The following is a 16,169-nucleotide window of genomic DNA, read 5'->3' as shown; positions in this document are numbered from 1 at the left end:
GTTTGGAAAGAAATGAATTTGTTGCAGTGATAAATTTGATTGCCACTAATGTATTGGACTTCCTAATGGATGTTTTACAGGCAGTTATTCATTAGGCAATACAAGCAAAAAGAAAATGTCTTTCAATTGAGTTTTTAAACTTAGGCACTGAGCTGAAGTTCTGCTCTTACACAGGTGAATGCTCAAGGGAGTGCTAGAGACAAGGCTGAATCAAAACTTTGATAATGGGCATTGGACAGTAACCCTCTTATTTACAGTGCCAAACTATGAGCACTTTTGGAAAAAAGTCACCCAAGTGAGGACTTCTGATCTCTGCTGTAAGACAAGAAGAGCAGCAGAGGTGCTGCTCTGGGTCTTCTCTGTCTTTAGCAACCAGTTCAGGGCTGCAGGGACTACTTGGAGTACCCTAGAGAAAAGCAATAAGATTCAATTTTTTATTTATTTACCACCAATAAGGCTCCAATAAGGTTGAATTTCTAAGGACAGCTTTTTCTAGCAGAGAAGATCACCTGTAGTGAAGGACTGGCTCATTTGACACCTTCTGCTCCTTACTAGCACTAAGGTTTTTGTGATCTGCAGCCTAACATGCATTTGATCTCTCCCTCCTCTGTACAGGGACACTCTGCTCACTGACCATTGAGAAGGCCGTGCCTGAAGATGGGGGCGAGTACAAGTGCATAGCTGAGAACCCAGCAGGGAAAGCTGAATGTGCTTGCAAGGTGGTGGTAGAAGGTGAGTACTGTGCTGGGTACAAGAAAACCCTTCCTTAGAACTTCCTCCTTTCCAGCTTATTTCCCAAGAATGACCTTTAGGGGCTATTTACACACACACACACACACACACACACACAAAAAGAACCCTACCCCCTTCCCTTCTGCACTTTTTGGTCAACAGCTAATTCAATGTCTACCATAAAGGAGCATGAGCAGAGAGACAGTACAGAACCAAGGGATCTGGATGCTTTGTGGCATAATTTGTATTCTCCTGCTGCCCACTGTATTTCTAGAACGTTTTTAGAGCAGTTAGCTGAACTTGTAAGATGTGTTTCTGAGCTGTGTGCATCCTTTGAGAGCCAGTGAGAATTGCCTGTGTGAGTCTGCCTCAGGACTGCATGTGGCACATTTCTCACTCTACAACTCCTCACTTCTTTGCATTCACAGATGTTTGGTTGTTTGATTTTCTAGTGTATGTGAGAAAAAATAAATTAGCAGCTCAACCACCCTTGTGTTCCATAGTTTTAGAACATGGGCAATTTACAGGCTGAGGTACTTGCTTTCAGCCATGGTTGTGCTGATGACACTGTACTCTTGTTCATTAGTCTTGGCCTTGGGCAAGGCCTAGGTGAGGCTGTGTGACACAGACTTATAAAGCTGCCATAGAGTTTAAATTATTTAAGGGGCTTTAAGTAACCAAATGTCCTTCTTATCAACTCACCTTCTGGTGAATTTATTTCTGAATACTCTGATACTTTCCATTGTGATCTAAAATGAACACAAAACTAGACAATAAGCTTAATAACAGAACTTGGGTACTGAACCTTCACTGCTGTGTTGCAGATGTGGTATTTGTGGCAGGAGATCTAGAAAAGAATACTATTATTTTTTTCCTAATGCTACATGACACAAGGTAAGACTGTGATTCTGTAACTCCTCACTAAAGGTCAGTCTTCATGTAACTGGAAAAGAAATGGATTAAATATTGATTACAATTAAATACCTGTACTTTCTGTGATACTATGGTCACAGTGTAATCTGCCTTAGATATTTGATAAGCTATTTTTATGGTTCTGTAATTTAAAGTAATACGTTTTATCAGTGCTGAAGTTTGAAGAATAGGCTTTAAGCAAAATCTAGTCCCTGAAACACCTTAACTACCACAGATCCAGAGTGCTGAAGGATCAGATCATCAAAAGCTTAGCATACACATCAAAAGCTTCGTATTTCTCTAGAGCTGCCCTAGCAACTTTTAAATGTCTCAGTTACTTATGTATTTTTCCTCTGTCTTCTGATCTCCTTCAAGTAGTTGCTTTTCTTCCTGAATCTTCCCTTAGCCTATTCCCCACTTCAAGTTTCCTTCTGGACAATGTGTACTCTAGGAGGCTGCAGGTAGAGTTTGGCTTGCAAAGTTTGTTCCTGGGAGGCTGTGAGCTGCTGGTCCGATGATGTGAGTGACATCACCTCAGCTGCCTAGCTTTCTGTGGTGGTGGCAGCCACCGCTGTAGGAGCTCACTGCTCACATCATGCTGGGCACCAGGGTTACCACATTCCTTACCTCCATACTGGCTGCCTCCTCTGCCTTTTTCATCCTCCACTGGCATGCTACTGAGAAGAGGTTTTTGACAAATGGCACCATAGCAAACTCCAGCTATTTAGGAAAGACGCCATCTGATATCCCATGTCTGAGACTGGCAGAGGGGATGACTGTTATTTTTAAATTAGAATTGTGATCTAAAACAAGAGTTCAGATTTCTCCCTTCTTCATTCCATTCTGTCAGGATCCCAGATGCTGATTTTTAGACTAAGTAACCACAATCATTATACTTCTTTTGACATCAGGGACTCAGAATTGGAGGAATGCTTGACTTCAGTTGGCAGATCTGTAGAATCTGAGTGTATGAACTCTCACACACCTTCCTGCTCTGAATTATTTACTAGGAGATTCTTGCTTCCTCTGTTAGGAAGGACACTTAGATGAATTTTCACACACTGGCACCTAGAAGAAGGTGACTAAAATAACTGTTTCCATAACATTTATGTCATCTTTTTCTATGGTAGCTAACAGCTCTCTCCCTCACAAATACTCTGAAAGCTGAATATTTGAAAGCTGTAAAGTGATACAGACATTGCTGAGATCATAATCTATAATCATACTCTTTCTTCCAAAGATAAATGTCAGTATCGAACAATGTAGCAAGCAGAGCTTGTTAGGATTTGCATTTTAGGTCACAGAATCCTAGAATAGTTTGTGTTGGAAGGGACCTTAAAGATCATTTTGTTCCAACCCCTACCATGGCCAGGGACTACTTCCCACAGATCAGGTTGCTCAAAGCCCCATCCAGCCTGGTCGTGAACACCCCCAGGGATGGGAAATCCACAACCTCTTTGGGCAGTCTGTGCCAGTGCCTCATGACCCTCACAGAGAAGGATTTCTTCCTAATATCTAATGTAAATTTTGCCTCCTTCAGCTTAAAGCCATTCCTGCTTCATGTGGCACTACAGATCCTTGTGAAAAGTCCCTCCCAGCTCTCTTGGAGCTGGTTTAGGTGCTGGAAGGGGCTCTAAGGTCTCCCCAAAGCCCTTTTCTCTTCAGGCTGAACTGCCCCAGCTCTGTCAGCCTGTCTTCATAGGAGAGGTGCTTCAGCCCTGTGATCATGCTCAGCTTGGAATAACCTTAAAAAAAAGTTGCACCTTTTATTTGTATCTCATGTGGGATACACACGGAAGGGAGCTTTGTTGACTCCTAGCTGTTGGTGTAGCCTGCAGTGATGAGCAGTTTCTGGATAAGAGCTGTGCAATTGTGAAAATAGTAGAATCTATCCAATTTCAGTCCTGTGGTGTCCCTTTTGCTGTTTCTATTTAGGAATAAACAAATGGCCAAGAATATATTCTTGGAAAGATTTAAACAGATGGAGGAAATGTTACTCTTCAAAAGGGGTTAATCTGAATTGATCACACAGACAATGGAACAGAAGAATTACTTTACATCATTTCTTTTGAATGAAATTATGTTTTGATATGGCTTTGTTTCCCTTTTCTCTGCACTGCCTAACACAGCTTTGTGCACATTGTATTTGGTCTATTCAGCTAAAATACCTGTCAGCTTACATGGGACCTCTTGTCTAGCTTCTTGCTTGGCTTGGATTCTTAGTGCAGCTGCTTTTGTAGAGGGTTTTTCCCTCTCTGCTCCCTCTTCCTATCAGAATGTGACAGCAAATCTGTGCAGAAAATTCTTCATAAAACCCTAAAGGACAGCAATTTCCTCTAACTTTGCAGAAGGATCCAAAATAAACCTTTTATTAGACAGCTTTTTCATTATTGATTTTCAAATCGGATTTATATTTTATTATTTGTTTTGATTGCAGATGCCTCAAAGACCTCAAAGCCTACTGAGAAGAAGACCAAGAAGCCTAAGACCACACTTCCCCCAGTGCTGCCAACAGAGAGTAAGTGGCTGTGATTTGATTTGCTTTATTTCCAGTGGAAACAAAAGAGTGTTTTGGGATTCTGTGGTCATCCCCTTCTGTTTGCAGACATAGGATCAGAAGCCTGTGCTGTTTCTTTAGCCCTTGCACTTAAGTCATGTGAAATGAGTTTTTGCCATGTGGGGATTAGAAGCAAGAGCCCAAACTGCGAGTTCAGACCTCACCCCTCTACTCTCTGTTTTTCATAATGGTGCAATAAACTTGTGACACGGATTTATTTTTGGCTGCCTCTCAAAGAGCACAGAAATACTCGAGTAGTCTGCTTCAATTTGTGCTGTGTCCTGTGTAAACAATATAAAGTTTTACTATTGGTAAGCAAAGCATCTTGACTGAAATGTCCTGTAGAATTATCTGTCCTTTTTTGGCATGACCATGGAGAGTGATTTTGCAAATTTTGCATTCTTTGTTTTAAGCCTTAATGCTTAACTTGCTCCTAATACTTTTAGAAATAATAAATTAGCTATAAAGTCCCATGTTTGCTACTCAGCATACATGCATTTGGTTAAGAGGAAACTTCAAATGGTAAAGGCAGCACAATAATTTCATTTTAGGAATTCCTAACACCAGTACTACTTAAGAAATTAAGGGATACAAATATCTCTTAAATCAAAACTGGACTTTGAAAATTGTTTCTCTAAGATGTCCACCATGTGATTTCCTAAAAAGATGTAAAGATATGGTTTAATGGAAATATGGAATATTTTATCCAGCTCTCTCAAAAATAAAAAACAAATGAACTCTAATCTGGTCTTCCAGCAAGAACATTTTTAGCTGCTTTCAGCAGGACTCAGAGGAGTTTCATAGTGATTGATGATCACAGGTAATAACTGTGCTTCTGGAAATGTGACTTACATAAAACTATGCTCTGGGCTACAGCTATTTCTGAGTTGCTGGCTGAGCATTATAACTCTCTCTCCAGCTTCTCTTTGGGGATGTGGGAAGAGTCCCACTGGCATGCTCCACCTCTGCACCTGAGCTTCAAGTGCCATAAATAATAACAATTAACAACAATCATTTTGTTATTGAACATAGATAGAAAAGAAAATTTTAAAGCCATTTAAATCTCCATGAAACAGTGTTTTGAATTGTGATTTATATGCACACAACACACACATTTCCTCTGATCCTCCCAGCAGTGTTATCAATTGCAGCTTTCCCAGGAGAAAGTGTGAGTTGGGAACTAAGTCTAAATATGGACATGTATGAACTGATCCACATCCTGCTTCTTTTGCTTATGGTTTCAGTGGAAATTAAAATAGATAGCAAAACAGAAGCTACCAACTCTGGCTGCAGAAATAATTGGAAAAAGAAGGTTGAAATAATGGGAATGGTTTTTCTACATGCCATATTATTTCAGTATTTCAAGTTCTTGAATTTCTCATAAGCTCTTTTTTTCCAAAATACCTTTAACACATCTTTCCTGCTGCACAGTAAACATCAAGGTGACTAGAGAGAATATTAGGAAGCTGGGCTTTGAAAGAGTTTTTGGAAAAGCTTTGAAAAATACATATTCAATTTTAAAAGGATTTGGCTGCAGAGATTTTACAGGTGTTTTTTAACGTCTGAGTCTCTGAGGAATGTATTTGGTATGAAATAAGTTTTTGTTTGTGTGTTTGTCAGGGATAAAATATACAAAACAGATCCAGTGGACTACACAGTTCCAATCTACACTGAAATTCTTATCAGATACAGAGACTGTAAAGTTCCTTACCTGAGAGAGAATAGGCTTTACGAGTCAGATGTTTGTCTTTACTGTATATCTCTTGAAAAGAAGGGTAATAGAGAATAACTATGAATTAAGGTGTCTCAGTCTAATAAGGAGATATATTTTTACTCTTATATTTTCTGGTCTTTTTTGCCACATTGAGTTACCAGTCTTAAGGGCAACTAGAGTGTACAGATTGATACTGAAGAAAGAGAGAGCAAAAATTCCTAATAATGTGATTTGAATTATTAATTAATAGATTCTGAATTTTGAGTTGTGAATTCAGTCACGGCAGCATATACTTCATAGGATATAGATACTATATATTCTCTGTACTTTTCAGAAATACTTTTCAGGGAAAAGATCCCTATTTTCCACATTCTGTAAAGAAGTGCAAGTCAAATTTCATGGTTAGCAGCTATGTCATTCTTTTCTCCCTTCAGATAAATTACAAGTGATCCTTGGATTTTTTGCCCTAGTAAACTTTCAGGAAAGTAATTAACTTTAAGTTCCTGAAAGCAAAGATCAATACATTTCTTTTTGTGGAAAAGAGTGAATGTTGTCAGTATGTTAACCTGTAGCATTTGTCTCACTGAGAGCTGCTGACTCAGGTCATTTGGCTGCTCATTCTGACAATGTTATTTAATTACTGGAAGCTTGGGGTTTGTAAGCTACAGAAAACCAATAGTAAGCAGAATTTGGGCCATTGCTTCCTTTGATATGCAATACATACTGGATACTGGTGTAGAAAAAGAAGAACATCTTGAAGGAAGCTGTGTGGAACTCTGTGATTAACAACATCTCTGAATGGATGCTTGCAGTGTTTACTGCAGAAAGATTGCTCCCATGCTGGCAAATTACAAAACTTACAATGTATTTCCTTTTGCTTAGAATTAATATTGTGTCACCAGAATTTAGTAATAATTATGCAACCCCCTAAGGATAAATAGAATAAATGATTGTTTCTGAGAATAAGAAACAGATTCACCTTTGAATCTGGGTGAAATAAAAGGGAGGAGAGAGGAAGGGCACTTCTGGAACTGGTTCTTTACTGACTGCCCTGACTTGGCTTTGTCACTTGGGTCTTTGCTCAGTGGATGTCAAATGTTACTGAGTTAGAATAATAGAGTGTTATGTTTCTTCTAAAAGAGGCAGTGGAAAATTGACCCTTTCATTATTTATCATGCTGCACACTGTGTGCCATGCCAGAACAATCAGTGGTAATGTAAGGGTCCTCCTGGCTTGACACAGCCCTGGAGCAGAAGCACTAAGCCAAAAATTTCACCACTTGAACATTTCTCTAGAAAGCTTTGAAACTGCCGTGAAGGGATTTAGGCACCCAGTTCCCTTTGAAATTAGAACTTATTTCAAATTAAGCTTTCTTAAAGGGAATTGCTTATTTCAATTACCAAAGCCACTTGCAAAATCTTAAGTGCCTATTAAATAAATGTTTTTGTCGCAACAGACTGTGGAAAAATCGAAGTTCTGCTTGAGATTTTTAAGAGTAAATAAAGATTTGAATGTTTACAAATAAAGATTCCTTTAAAAAAATATATATTACTACTCCACACTTGTAAATATTTTGTTGTCCTTAAGCAGAGGACCAAAATAGAGGGAATTAGCCCAAGATAAGGCAGATGTGTTTCCAAGTCTAGAACCCAGATTTCTTGATCCTCAGTCTCAGGATTAATTTGCATGCAGCATTGAAGATACTATAGATTTTTTAAAGTGGCATCACAATAGTTTACATAAAACATGAGCTTTCCAAAAGGACTTTTTTTCAAATGATTTTTTTCAAGATTTGCTGATGAAAAAGGAGCATTACAGCAATTAGATTATATTTTTTAAACTACACTATGGCTGAGCTGTGCAACATAACTTTACTATAGTAGGAAGAAACTGTATCCCACTTATGGCTACTGAGAGAAAAAAAAATACTTTAATGCTTTAGAAAATAATGCTCATAAATCTAAGCATTGGATTAAACTGTTCAGAGAGAAATGCCCAATGTTTTTGTAGGGCTAATGCACAGCACTACTTCCAGTAAATATTAAGAAATAACAATTATCACCTGTCACAGTTATTGTTAAGAAAACCTGACAGGATATCCCGGATTCCATCATCTGAGTAATACTTCTTAAACCCACTGTTCTCATATCCAGACCACATACATTGAAGGGCTGACCCAGAATAGAGTTGGTTGCACAAATGTAAGTTCTTCTACTCAGTTAAAAATAAAGTTGCATCAAAGAAAACAACTTTTTCTATGCACCTGCAAGTTATTTAGCAATATTTGGTAGCTTCTGATAGAAATTTTTTATCTACGCTACAATGTAGAACATTTGATTTTATGTCAAACACCTTTTTAGGTAGCTGTATAATAATACAGGTAGCTGTGATCTCTTGCTGATGGTTATTAATAAATGAACAACTGAAACAGTCCAGATCAAATCCTCCAGAAGGTTTCACTGTCACCTTCAGATCTGAATTTTTAACATTATTGGTACTTGAATGCAAGGCTGAGCAGTGACATCTCTAGAACAATGCATTATTAAAATAAATATACTACACAGGATCCCTTATTATGTTAATATATTCTGGTCCACAGTAGGGAGAATTCTAAGTATTAATCACCATGGAAAAATTATGAGTCAGTGGCCAAGTGATTGGCATGCAGTTCTTTCAATAAACAATCTTGTCAGAGAATCCAAGTCTGCAAGCACCATTTTAAGAAAATGTTATTAAAGCATTAAGCTTGATGTGTCCAATTTAGTTAGTGTATCATTAAATCAGTAAACACTTCAGGTTTTCTATTGATTTCTGTTCTATGAAAATAATATGAAACATGGCTTAGATGAATATGAAATGTTTCAAAATCTTCATTTCATGACAGATTGTTTTGCCCTAAGTGTAAAATGTGCCACTTTCTAAGGGAAGAACTCAATTACTAAGGAAGTTACTGTTCTGGTCAGAGATGTTCTTTTAATTGCAGAAGTGTGGGCACTGGGTAGCAGCTGTGCTCTGTGGCTGCTGCTGACCTCTTTGGTGGCTGGGATAGTCTGGGATGCTCTTGAGGGTCACTAAGGCTGTCCAAGCCAGTTCCCTCAGTCCCATTCATTTCCCTGAAGGCTCATGCTGCTCTTCTCCTGGCTGTTGTGAGATCCAAGACATTTTCTGCACAGTGAGTGCAAGTACTTAGTGTGTTGGAACACTATGAATTACATTGTCAGAGAAGCCTCCAACCAAACTTTTCAAGGAAAAATTAATCTTTTTTCCTAAGCTGAAAATTCCATTCTTAGTACATGTAAATCAAACTGCCATTAGCTGTTTCTAAGACCTAAATAGGATTTCTCTGAAACTCTAAATTATGAAAGGTGCTGCCTTCATTCCTGAGGCTCGAGGGTCCAGAGGTGCATAGCTGTGCCAGAAAGCCTGACAGCCAAGGTGGGCTGAGGTAAACAGGCAATGCAGGATTTAACCTGGTGACTCTGAAGGTTGGTTGCTTCCACAGATGGAAAATAAATCTGTTATTTTAGTATAAAATGAGCAGTGGAGAAACACTAATCTGTTGTCCAAATCCCTTCTCCTGAGTGCCCAGTTCAGCACTGTTTCTCTAATGCTGGGCATGCATTTTGAACCTCTGCCAAGTTACTCTACAGTTCTCATTGTACTGACATTTTCTGAGTTAATATTGGCACAGAACAGTATTTTCCACGTGTATTTCATGGAGTCCATCCTACGTATCTGTATGTTGACAGAAGAAGACAGAAATGTTTATTGACTGTCTTACAGAGAGAAAAATGAATAGTTCTTGCAATGTGGCCTTGAACTGAAGAGGTGTCATGCTTCATTAATTTACAGTTAAGTCATTGGCTAGAAATTGCACATCTGAGGCATATAACAGAAGCATTAAGTTTCTTCTCTATAAAACAGGGAACTAAATCCATTGGCTTAATTAATATCAAAAGCATACAGCGCCTAGCTTTTCCCACTGAAACCATTTGGAGCTCCTGAATGTCCAGATGAACTGGCAGTGTTTTCCTACGGAACAGACTGGGTAGCAGGGTAGTAACCTACTCTTAGACTCCTGTCCCTACACACTTGGGCACAGCCTTTTAGTGTCTAATTGTAGATGTTCTCCAGGACATAAAAAAGGTGAAAATTGAACTTATACTTCAGAAACTAACCTTGCTGATTTGTTCCTAGCAGAGCTCTTAGAGCATTTTACATGGCCTGGGTTGTTTGTGAGCTCTGTTTGATACTGGATCTCTTCTGCACTGCTCAGATTTGCTTTAATTGTAGAAGTTGCTCAAGAACGGTGTTACTAAATTGCTGTGGAATTGTTTATTCCTTCAGCTGAGCTGTTTTCAAATACTGAATTATTTTCAGTGTACCAGATCATATTATTGAATCTCTGAGTGCACTGGTATATCCTAGCTCTCTCGTGACTGCAAAAGTGAGTACTTCCTGGGTTTTATTGTTGTTTTCAGAAGGCAGAGGCTGTATATTTCTCATTTAGAGGACAATCTCTGCATGATTTAGAAACTAAATATGGGATGTTGCAACAAAATGACAGTTGTTTTTAATGAAAAAATAAAAGCTTTAAAAAACCGTTATGAAGCACACAAACTCAAGTAACTGACTTGCATGGAATCAAGTTTTCTAATTTCTGCTTGTCACCAAATTTAAGCCAAAGTTGCTTTCTGGTTTGTTGTATTTAGATATACTAAACAGTTATTTGGAAACACTATGAGAAATTTGCTCTCTGACATGCAATGAAATGAAACTGTTTAAACTTCCAAACTTTGAAGTTTTCAAGCTACTGAAAACTGTGTGTTCAGTGCATGGTTTATCATTTTCTTCTCTAGCAATTAGCACAGGTTCGTGAATGTATGAATAAACTTTCTGCTATGCTTGTAGCCATCATTTTTCTCTTGTTTCATCTTGTCTGTGCTAAAATCTGTAATGAGTTTTTGTACCATCAACTAAGTCTGTGCCAGAAGCAAGGACAAAACAGAATAATTGACTACTTTGAACACAAGGCCAAGTGTTTCCTTTTTTTCTCTACTTCTAGCTCTCAGTCATTCCACTCTTCTGGCAAAGCAGAGTGGAGGTTGTGGCAGGCAGTAGTGGAGGTTGACAGAGAGCAGTCACTTTTGATTCAAACCCGGATATCTACCCCCAGAAGGGTGTGAAGGAGGCTACACTGGGATTCATGTACATGGGGGAGAGAGAGACCTCATGATCTCACATCCCACAAGCCTGAAGGATCCAAGTGAGATGGGGAAGAAAGAGCAGATACTTGAATCTGGGCTTTCCATAAATTTTCCATAAATATTCTTCTTACCATGGTGTCTGACACATTACAGAATTGACTTCTTTTTTCAGTTTCTCTTGAACTCTGAAAATGCTGAAAAAAACCCAATTTAGTTCAAGATGAAATCTCGGCATGTTTTGCATGAGGGTAAAATGGATTTTTATGTATGAGGGTATGTCATTAACCCTTCTTCTCTCCTGAGCTAAAATGAGGCTGTTCCACAAGCAGACAGAAACAGGGATAGGTCTGTTCCTTATGCTAATGGAGTTGGGTATTAACTGTACTTGTTTACCAGGTGCTGAAATCCATCGCTACAGAAGACATGCACATAATTTTAGGCATGTCCCTCAGGGAAGACAGTAGGAATTACAGATTGGTTGGAAATACTATCTTGAGTACTGATGTTTTTTTCAGATCCTAAGAGTTTTCCTTCATGCTTTATGAAAGCAAGTTGTGCAGAGAGCCATTTCAGGGGAGGGCTATTCCTATTTTTAGTAAAATTCCAAAAAAGGGAAGCAAAAAAGAAAGACGGAGGCTTCTGAGCATATCTGCTCTCATGACTGCACCATCAGGGAAAGGAAGAGCACAACCAAATGTCTAGCAGCTACCAGCCTGGGTGGGGTTTTTCCCCTTTTTGCTTTATGTCCCCTCACTCAAAACAAGCTCTGTAAGAGGCAAACCTGCCTTGTAATGTTTATGGTGTTTCTAGAAGGCAGATTCATTTAAGGGGGAAATATTAGTCCTTTTACTTCCAGGCTGATTTTCAGCATTGGCCCATTTCAATGTAAATACCAAAACTAAGACAAACCATCTTTAAGGAAAAAAAAAAAGCATCAGAAGCAGACTTGAACTAACATTTCCAAGAGGCTCAAATATTTTAATGAAAACAATCATTTGACCTTGTCAACTTTGAGTAATCTTACTAGATTTTTTTTTTCACTGTCTCCAGCAGCCTTTGAAAAAAAAAAAAAAAAGTTGCATTTCAAAGAGATGCATAAGATGAGCTGGTATTTTTAAGGAAGATCTAAGAACAGTGGGGTGTACACTATTAGGCAAAGAAGCCAGTTACATAGAGCCAGAGACCTGTCCTTGTACTCATCCCCTTCCACCCTGCCCCAGCCTTTCATTTCTGCTCAGGGATATTTGTGTCTGCAAAACAGGATATTCAGCCAGACCTTCCAGCAACCCTTGGCAATCTGCATGGTTTGATGAAGTCCAGTGACAGTCTGTATATCCTCAGTTCAGTGAATATAATGTCCTGGCGGGTAAAATCTAAAATTTAAACCAAAAAAAAAATTGTACCTACATATAAAAAGCAGTGCCCTAGCTGGATGAAGTGATGAGTTCATGTTCTCTGCTTTGCTGCTATGGAAATCTTCACTGAGATGAGAGTCTTTTAAACTGGCTTAAGCATAGTTTTTCCAGTATGCATGCACCTTGCCTATTAACTAAGGTACTACAGCTAATACACAGTGTTGGCCAAGAGGGGATCTTTGAGTGAAAATCATGCTGGATTCAGTAATTTACTTTTTTTTCCTGAAAAATAGCAACAGTATCTGCAGCCCAAGATGGCACTTGACAAATGATGCTTTTTCTTCATCCTTGTTGCTCTTTGTTCATATCAGGCTTAATGGAGTGTGGAAGCAATCAAATTCCTGTCATTGTAGCTTTTATTAAAAGCCATTGCAGTTCTGAAGACCCAAGAGCTATTCCATTTCAGTTTAGAGAAAAGCAGAGTGTCTGATGTTGAATACAGCACACTCACAAACAAAAATGTTTACACATTTCTAAACCATGTAACTGAGTGAGTTTACATGGAGTTATGCACCTAATGAGTAACTAACGGGCTATTCCATTAATAGGGATGTTTAAGGGCACATGAGAGGCCAGACTCTACAGGCCTTACAGCTGGCACATGATCATATACATAGTTTCATCCACCTAATACAGCTCCAACCTGAAATAAGAGTTTCAGCTCAGGGTGAGACCACAACACGACAAAGAGGAAAGCTGCTCTGAAAACACCACTTGCTGCCTTTGCTTGTACAACTCGGGCTGGAAAGAGGCTGTAGAAATACATTTGCTGTCACCACAGCAGCCAGGGTACATGTCACTCTGTTGGTGGCCCAAAAAGTAATGTGTCCCTTTAATGAGTAGTTGTTTGAAGGCCTCAGTTTAAAGAGGGCCAAGTCCCCATGGAAGATGTGGCAGGACAGGTACCTTGCTTACAGCCTGGTAGTCCAGTAATACTGGGATAAACACCTCATAAGTACTCATCTAAACCTTTAACTACATCTGTTGGGCTGGCAGTTGTGAAAGAAAGGCTTCTTTGGGAAATATGCAGCTATTTTTTTTGTCTCAGCCATAAGTACTGTGAGAATATCCTACCTCTCCATTTTTGTATTTCTGGTTGCTACAAAATCAGTAAATTCAGACTGTATAAAAGCCAAGCATGCTTTTAGGGAAAATTACTAAAAAATGGAAAGAAGATGGAAAAAACTTTTCTGTATTAACTGCATGAAGTTCTTCAGAATGAGCTGAATAAACACTGCTGTTGACAGCTAAGCAGCTAAGCCATTAGATATTTTTAAAGTCTTTTGGTCTTTTCACATCCTATACCACATCATCTACAATCTCCAGGTACTCTGAAAATCAATCTGTCTGTTGTTTGAGCTATAGCATTAGACTCCCACAGTGTTTTTGCAACTCATGGCTCCTGAGTTTCATGGAGCACCACATGATGTGTTCCAGGGTATCATGCACAGCTTGTAGCTTGCTGCAACCAAAAGGCTTAAAATCAAAAAACCTGGTTTTATTGGTCTGGTGAAATCGGGGGATATTTTGCTGCTCAGTGTCTTTCTAATTTGAAATAACTAAATAAAGAAAAGAATGGACCAAAAAATTCAAAGCTTTTGCATCTGTTATGACTGTCACTAGGCACCTCTGTATAGTCTGCCAGATACTCAAAAGCACTTAGCACACATTGCTTCCGTTGGAGGCAATAACATCTTAAAAGCCAGACTACTTCAATCAGGCTGCCTAGTTGAGCATAAGAAAATAAGAAATGTTCTTTCACAGCAGAGGCCATTCTCTGACCAGGATGCTTAGAATAGTAGGCAAAAAGAGAGTGCTGTAAAAGGAATGAACTCCTTCGTTTCTGGAATTCAGTGATTTGAAGGCATCCAGACTGTTGTATTTAATGGCCACCACTATACATAACTCCTATGAATTTGTCCTTTTGAACCTGTTTGTGTTTCTGTGTTGTAAAATATTACTTGTTTGTGAAGGTAGGTTATGGATGTTATATTTAACTCGGTGTTTCTCTTATGCCTGCTGTCTGGTAATATAATTGGGTGGCCTCTAGTTCTTGTTTTGTGAAAAATACTTAATAGCCATGTTCTCTACTGTTCTTCTACTTACCCTACACAATTTGTAGAACATTGTCTTCCAAAAATGGATGGATCCAGATTTCCAGTTCTAAGCCATGTTTTTTTAGCTATGACATTTTCTTTTGAGAATATAGCGAAAAGTTATCCTTGCTTAAGGAAAAGGATGAGGCAAAGGGGTGGTACTAATATTTACTTTTGGTATATAGCTGTTTCTTTGTGAGCTCACAAGTGGTATGAGAAGCAGCACATGGTGTTAACTACTCTACTTTTAACTGGGATCATTCAGCATTAATTATGCTGGAAATCTGAGCAAAAATTCAGTATGAGTATCTTGGCCCAGTATTTTCACCTGTTAAACTGCTGTAAGAAATGGATGATGACAGATCGTGGGAGAAGATTTCTTTGATTATCTTAACAGTTCCATCTTCAACTATGAATATTCTAAGGATCGTCCAGCATAATAAAAGTGGTTTTTAAAGGTATTTTTAATTCTTTAGTTTAATATTCTGGAAGAACATATTATATTTTCAAGTGCCAGCAAAGCATTGCTATGGATGTTTGTGATTAGTCTGGTTCCTTGCAAAGCTCACCTTTGAATTCACATGGTTCGTTGCTTGTTTGTTTTTAACTAGGCGAAGCAACAGTGAAGAAGAAACCAGCTCCAAAGACTCCTCCAAAAGCAGGTAATTTGTTGCATTGCTGTCACCCACATTTACCAGTGCAGCTGTTTGCCCACAAAGTTTGTTTGCATGTGTGATTAAATGGTCGGTAAGTCAAACTTGTTAACACTGTACTAAGAATTAAATCATGAGCATCCAAAGAAGTTACTCTCAGATGGACTATAGCAAAATCCTACAAAGTGTCAGTAGTGTGTAACTTACACCCTTTTGCATATCCACAACAAATCTTGGCTTTCTGTGAAAGAATTTTTTCTGTATATCACAGAATCCTCTACATGAGTAGCTACCACAGAGAAGGTGATAGATTCTTCTTTTCCTCATCACTGGCATTACGGTAACCTCTTTGTGTGTTTGCAGTCTCTGAGGCAAAGCCATCTATATTTAAAGTTACAAGGAAATTTCCCCTATAGGAACCTCTTTTCAGTGTCTTAAAACATCACCAGACTTTTAAACTGTCCAAGCTGCTTTCTAAGCCAGACATACACCTCAGCCTAGCTTCCTTCAGACGTTTTCAAAACAAAAACACTTTTAAAAGGTCAAGTCTAGAGCGGGGGGAACCCACTTTGTTTTAATTACTTTGAAAAGGAAAAGAAAGCACTTTTGTCATGCCCAGTAACCCTGTGTTTTGTAAAGAATGTTACATTTGGCAGTGAGGCCATTGTAATATTAGGGAATGCCTCTTACCATTTCTGTCAATATGTCCTCAAGTCCGCCCCCTTCAATACACACACACAAGAATAATTTTTCTATCATGCTGCTTTTATAAGCAACAGTATTGGTTTCACCCTGGAGTTGTCCAGCCTATGATATTTCTGGCCTCTGTGCTTAGCAGCTACCAGGGGTCTGACACTCAGCAGCACAGCTGAGAGCCAGGAAG

The 16,169-nt window shown here is 38.7% G+C and overlaps 1 protein-coding gene across 1 annotated transcript in view; it reads left to right on the top strand.

Moving 5' to 3' along the window:
* Positions 1–16,169, top strand: part of MYLK (myosin light chain kinase) — a 138,350-nt gene that overhangs the window by 75,458 nt on the left and 46,723 nt on the right. The window contains exons 16-18 of the mRNA XM_066553728.1: positions 616–732; positions 4,082–4,162; positions 15,245–15,295. Coding sequence (XP_066409825.1) covers positions 616–732; positions 4,082–4,162; positions 15,245–15,295 — 249 coding nt within the window. The remainder of the gene's footprint in view (positions 1–615; positions 733–4,081; positions 4,163–15,244; positions 15,296–16,169) is intronic.

The sequence above is a fragment of the Molothrus aeneus genome, chromosome 7 (assembly GCF_037042795.1).
Source record: "Molothrus aeneus isolate 106 chromosome 7, BPBGC_Maene_1.0, whole genome shotgun sequence".
NCBI classification, from domain to species: Eukaryota; Metazoa; Chordata; class Aves; order Passeriformes; family Icteridae; genus Molothrus; species Molothrus aeneus.
The sequence above is the reverse complement of the archived record's forward strand: the minus strand, read 5'-3'. Positions and strand labels throughout refer to the sequence as shown.